Source organism: Solanum stenotomum, chromosome 2 (genome assembly GCF_019186545.1).
Source record: "Solanum stenotomum isolate F172 chromosome 2, ASM1918654v1, whole genome shotgun sequence".
NCBI classification, from domain to species: domain Eukaryota; kingdom Viridiplantae; phylum Streptophyta; class Magnoliopsida; order Solanales; family Solanaceae; genus Solanum; species Solanum stenotomum.
In genome coordinates, this window is record NC_064283.1 from 51,946,220 (window position 1) to 51,952,601 (window position 6,382).

Here is a 6,382-nt window from a genome sequence, read left to right on the forward strand (position 1 = left end):
AAAAGGAAAATGTGGAAAGACCAATATAGGTTGTGGTGCAGTGATAGAACTATTTTATCCTTAATCAAAGGTCTCAGTTTACTTTGAGTATGAAAATTATCTTGTTGAAAGTGTCACCCCTAAATAGATTAGACAGTGCGTGATCCAAATTTAATTAAAATTTTAATGTGGAGTCCGGAAGGAGAAAAAGAAAATGTGGAAAGGGGTGCTAAAAAGGATGATGCCACTGCCACCTATGACCTACCAAAGATAAGATATCACAAATTGTGAGACCAAATCCCCACCCCCACCACCGACCCCTCATATCTAAACCCTAATTGAGAGCCCCATCATTTTATAATCAATAGTCAATCTTCAAAAAATTTATAAAAATTATTTATAATGATATCTTTTCGTAATAAATAATTGTTACTACTTTTGAATATTTCAGACTTAGTTTTAAAATTTACGTTGAAATTCACGCTAAAAGTTACTCCATGCATCCCCTCTTATAAGATTGAGACTGTTTTTAGACCGTTTTGAATTAATTGACACTTATATTTGGAATTATTTTTAATTTTAATATTCACATTCTATATTTAATGATATAATATATCAAAAACCATAACATTTTAAAGATATTTTTGGTATATTTTATAAGTGTATTCCCACATGTACATTAACTTTAACTTGATACACCCTCTATTTCATATTAAATGAATTTGTAAGGCAACACATTTATTAACAATAATCATCCATGAACATAGTTTAAACCATATTTTCTTTTATTTTTCTCTGTAAAATCATAAATATAACTTTGTAAATAATGTAATTTATATCCTAGAAAATATCAAATCATTAAAAAAAAATATAAAAAAAAATTAAACATCCATCTTGAACTTTTAACAATTCAATTATTTTGAACAATAAAAAAATACCAAAAATTCATTTAATATGAAATAGATTAATTATGTGTTTCAATTTTGAGTGCACACATCCAGGGGCGGAGCCAGCCTTCTGTTAGAGGTTCATCTGAATCCTCTTTGGCGGAATATATTACTATTTAGACATGGTTAAAATTACTTCCTCTGTCCCTAATTACTTTGAATTGACACACCTATTAAGAAATCAATTGTTAACATAGTGAGTTTACCATTTTATCCCTATTATTTATGAAGTGGATGAATTAAAAACTTAAGATTTTCAAGAAGTTCTACCTTTTTCAAAGTAATTAATTGAGGGTATAGTAGGTTTAGAATATTTTGTCCAGTAATTAGAGACAATTAAAAAAGGAAAAATGGAAAAATAATTAGAGATAAAGATTGTATCTTTTATGTATATATAGTAGATGTTAAACTCCTTCAAATAGTTAATGTAATTAGTTCTTCAGATTTTAAATCCCTTATTAAAAATTCTAGCACATATCCTCTCTCGAAATTGTATTGGGGCCGCATAAAATAATTCTGAATTAAATGAGTAGATAGATAGTCCGTGAAGTGAGAGGCAAAAAAGGTGTGATTCCAAAAACAGAAGGAAGAGGACCAGGGGCGGACCTACAATGGTTCAAGTGGGTTCATATGAATCCACTTCGTTGAAAAATAACACTGTATATATATGTATATTTAATTAGTTTTTAAAATTTTATATGTATATATTAAATTTTGAACCCACTAACACAAGTCTGAAGCTTAGCCGAGTGGTTGAGGGGGTTCAAATTTCCCAGCCAACCCGGGATCGAATCCCCATTGCCACATTTTAGTTTTAATTCATTTTTTTTATATATAAAACGTTCACACACAATCCTTTTAGTTACTCAGAAATTATAAAAAGTAGAACAACTTTTTACTTTTACAATTAAAAGTACAATAGTCAACAACTTTTGTCCTTTTTGTTTTTAATTTTTTCTTTTTTAAAAAAAACTCAACTAAAAAGGCACTAACCTCTATTATTCTCAATTCTAAAAACCCTTTTGTCTTCTTCTTTGTTGAAATCTTCTTGAACCTCTCTTACTTTTGCCCCCAAAATTTTGAGCATATTTTTTTAATTTGTTGATGGAAAAAAAATTCTCACCGTCTCTCAAATCTCACATCAATAGTCAATATCCATGAAGTATGTTTTTCGATCTTGATTCTAGTCTTTATATATACATATATGATTATTGTGGTTATTTTTTATTTCTTCAACTAAAAAATCCCTTATTATTCTAAAATCAACAAAAAATTACAAATAATATTAGGTATATTTCTATGTATTCAATTCTGAAATTAAGGATATAATTATTTTGTTTAATATTTTGTTTTTATTTGTTAAATGTTGAATGAAGAGAAATCATTCATAATATTCTTTTATCTTCTTAGTTTATATTGAAGCATAGTTTTTCGTCCATCTTGTTATTTACCGTCTCATTCATAAGTCAATGTAATTTTTTTTCAAATGTATTAACATTGTTTAATATAGTCAGATATGTATACTGTTAGCCTCATAAAATTTACAAATAATATTAGGTATATTTTTATATCTTGAACCTACTTCGTGAAAATTCTGGATCCGCCACTGAGGACAATCAAATCAATAGCGTATTTTGTAAGCATTTCTACGGTTTCGTACCCGAATCTACAATTCTTTTTTTTCTCCTATATAAATAAAAAAAATAGGCGAGAGGTAGAGAAGAGAAGGTTGTGCTGTGTCAATGGAAGAAGCGAATAATGAGAAAGAATCTCCCTACATTTCTTCTATCTTACCTGGGTGGTTCTCTGAGATTAGCCCACTTTGGCCTGGTATGCTATGCTATGCATTTCTACATATATCATCAACTTTTACGTCTTTTAATCCAAACGAAAATGGATTTTCACGATTCATAGATTTTCAGATTGAGACGTTGTTGTTGTTATTGATTGAATTACTTGCTCTGCTTTTTAGGATAATCTCTGCAATTGTGTTTTTGTTGAGATTTTAGTAGATATGGTGTGCTTGCTGCTTATATGTTGGATCTATCTATTTCTGCATCTATATGTTGAATTGATTTTTTGGATGGTTGCTTGCACTTGAGAAACAAGTGTTTCCTGAGTATGATAAAAAAAATTGGTTTATTGTGTTTAGGTTTACGATTTTCTACTTTTCTGTGCATTGCCAAAACCACACATCTTTTTTTTTATGCTTTTCTGTAACCTGTAAAATGAATGTTTTGGCTTTGCGAATTCAAATAAACTCAACTCAACTGTGTCTAGCTTCCAAACGATACGAGTAGTTATCTGTTATATTAAACCTTATGTATTCAGTCCACTCTACTCGTAGTATTCAAAGTATAGATAATTAATTGTTGATTATTTTTACCTGACCGTTAACTTAATGCAATGGTAAGCTTCAAATCAACTATGTTTTGCGAATCTCACATAGGTGGAGTTTTCACTTTGTAGATTACTAACATAATTTTTCTATATGGCGATTTTGTCATTTTTTCGTTTCTGCATAATATGTGGAAGATTTTGAAATTCATTTATTTTTACTTACACTTCTTGAATTCTAAGCTTTAGAATCATAACATGTTGGATCGGTTATATGTGTGGACCTACATAGTTAAATGCTCGTCAGTCAGTTGTAGTGATGAGTTTCTTAACCTTCTTATGATTTCCATAATTATGGGACAAACTAATTTTGAAGTTCGAAATTTATATGCAGGGGAAGCACACTCATTGAAGGTTGAAAAGATATTATTTCAGGGGAAGTCAGATTACCAAAATGTCATGGTTTTTCAGGTAGTTCATGCCTTGAGTTTGTTTCTCTCACTATTTGATGGAATGGGCGCTCTTTAATTTGATGCTCATTACATAAGTTTATTTCTGCTGCAGTCATCAACTTATGGGAAAGTGCTTATTTTGGATGGTGTGATACAACTCACAGAGCGGGATGAATGTGCTTACCAAGAAATGATCACTCATCTCCCACTTTGCTCAATTCCAAACCCTAGAAAGGTCCATTACTCAATAGTGAAATTTAACATCTCAGTATGGAATATAAATCTTGGAGATTATGTAGTTTTGATGTTTACTAATGTCAATCTTGTATTCTTTTGGCACTTTGCTAGTTTCCGTTGACAATGGCACAAACTCAAAATAATAGAAGATATATCCCTGTCTGCTTCTTACTTTGTAAATAACAAGTATAATGCTTGTGGTCAGTTCTCACTAGTCATATTTTGCAAAGAACAGATATAGGTAATTAGCACCTCTCTCAAAACCAAACTTCTTTCCTCTTATACTTATTATATGTGATAATTTTTGCATCCTATTTTCTGTTGCTTTGCCTAGTAATTTCATTTTGTAGTAAGTCTATACGCATGTTCGTACATGCTATCATCTTGGTTTTCAGAAGGGCTGAATTTAAAAGGGAATGAGAACTTGTAAGTGGGAAGACTGCCTGCCTTTACTAAGAATCGCATCACTGCATGCATTCTTAGTTTGGCCAAGAGAGATACTTCATGGAATTAGATTAGTGTCTTCTACTTTTGTGCCAAACTTCAAGTTTGATTTTCTTACTTTAGGTGTTGGTTATTGGAGGAGGTGATGGTGGTGTCTTGCGTGAGGTGTCTCGGCATTCTTCTGTTGAACAGATAGACATATGTGAGATTGACAAGATGGTAATTGATGTAAGTCATCTGGCTTCTTCATTATTTTAATTAAAGTTGTACTTTGTTCTTTTTTTCTCTTATCTGCACCAAGGGTAGAGAAAAATTGTTGAATTTGGCAAGTCTAAAGATTGTACACATTTGTTTTCGAGTACCCTGTGGCATATTCAGTCTTGATGTGGTAGATGCAGCAAAACTCATTCCTTTCTATGATCCCTGTAGTTCATTGCTCATCAGTTTGCTCGGAAATTTTGATTTTGGTGGAGCATTGCTCTATAATGATTTCATAATTCCTTTTTCTTTTTCCAGGTCTCTAAACAATTTTTCCCTAATGTAGCCATAGGATATGAGGATCCCCGAGTTAAACTCCATGTTGGTGATGGTATGATCTGAGAAGATGACAGAACTAATTTCTTTTTTTGTTGGTCTTTTGTGAATTTATCGATTAACTGTTCATGGGCTTTTCCTTTTCCTCTCCCATTTCTGTAGGAGTTGCATTTTTGAAAAATGTTCCAGAAGGAACTTATGATGCAGTTATAGTGGATTCCTCTGATCCCATAGGTAATCTCTTTACTTTCCTACTGCCTGTGTCGTTGAAATTTCATCTCTTAAACTTTTCTTCTTTTAACTCTAGGTCCAGCACAAGAGTTGTTCGGAAAACCTTTCTTTGAATCAGTAGCAAGGGCTCTGCGTCCTGGAGGGGTCGTCTGTACTCAGGCTGAGAGCATATGGCTTCACATGCACATAATTGAAGATATCGTGGCAAACTGCCGCCAGATCTTCAAAGGCTCAGTCAACTATGCCTGGACCACAGTTCCTACTTATCCAAGGTACACTTTCTGGATATTTCCTGATATATATGCATTCTTTTGTTAATCTTGTTTGTCATTCATGCCTTTAATTTTGGATGGTGGTGAAACTGAGAATACCTGACTGTTGATGTATTGATCCCAATTTGGTTTGTTTTTACTGTCTTTTATTTCAGTGGTGTTATTGGTTTCATGGTCTGCTCTACCGAGGGACCTGCGGTTGATTTCAAGAATCCAATTAACCCAATTGATGCTGACGATTGCCACACCAAAACTAGAGGACCCTTGAAGTTCTACAACTCTGAGGTATGATGTCATTCTGCTCTCTGGTTCCTTTTTCGAATACACACTTCTCTAGTACTTACTGTGTGTTTGACTTGTTCCTCTTCATAATTTTGCCCCCAGATTCACTCTGCATCGTTCTGTTTGCCGTCTTTTGCGAAGAGGGTGATTGAATCCAAAGGAAAATGAGTCCTTAGTGGAGCAGGATTTAGCCGTTCTAGAACACTTCATTCCCACTCTATACAAGATTGGAACATCCAGCATTGGAACTTTTATGTTTAATTTGATATTGTGACTAGGCAGTTGGATCCAGAGATGTATGGTTCACGGTGGCTTATAAATGCCTTGCTGATTTTGTTCTAGTTGTAATAATCATGTTGAGCTCAGTGATTGAAGTTTTTCTACGGAGTAATTGCACCTCCTTTCTCTCCACTCGCTATTATATGAAAATGTATTGACTCCTTTTGGTCAAGCTTTCAAGATCTATTTATATTGGGAGTTAATTTTGTCAAAAGTGAATGTTCAGATAAGTGCTTGTGTAACATTTTATTTTTAGCTAAGTTATTAAACAACTTTTTTTGGACATTTAATAAGTTCTCAGTAGAGGATTGGACATTTGATCTTTTATTAGCTCTTAGGGATGGCAATAGGACGGGTTAGGGCGGGGCAAGTCTTGACTTGCTAAGAT

At 32.8% G+C, this 6,382-nt stretch overlaps 1 protein-coding gene across 1 annotated transcript; it reads left to right on the top strand.

Moving 5' to 3' along the window:
* Positions 1–2,584: 2,584 nt before the first annotated feature.
* Positions 2,585–6,108, top strand: LOC125856317 (spermidine synthase 1). Its single transcript, XM_049535828.1, has 9 exons — positions 2,585–2,756; positions 3,658–3,734; positions 3,828–3,950; positions 4,520–4,624; positions 4,913–4,985; positions 5,093–5,164; positions 5,238–5,433; positions 5,589–5,718; positions 5,818–6,108. The coding sequence occupies exons 1-9, from the start codon at positions 2,669–2,671 to the stop codon at positions 5,881–5,883; spliced, it is 930 nt and encodes a 309-aa protein (XP_049391785.1). The 5' UTR covers positions 2,585–2,668; the 3' UTR covers positions 5,884–6,108.
* Positions 6,109–6,382: the final 274 nt, after the last annotated feature.

Excerpts from the sequence above, each read along its gene's own strand:
- LOC125856317 (XM_049535828.1), top strand. The coding sequence starts at position 2,669 with ATGGAAGAAGCGAATAATGAGAAAGAATCTCCCTACATTTCTTCTATC. Across the intron at positions 5,434-5,588 it reads ACAGTTCCTACTTATCCAAG|TGGTGTTATTGGTTTCATGG; the intron begins GTACACTTTCTG and ends CTTTTATTTCAG. Across the intron at positions 5,719-5,817 it reads TGAAGTTCTACAACTCTGAG|ATTCACTCTGCATCGTTCTG; the intron begins GTATGATGTCAT and ends TTTTGCCCCCAG.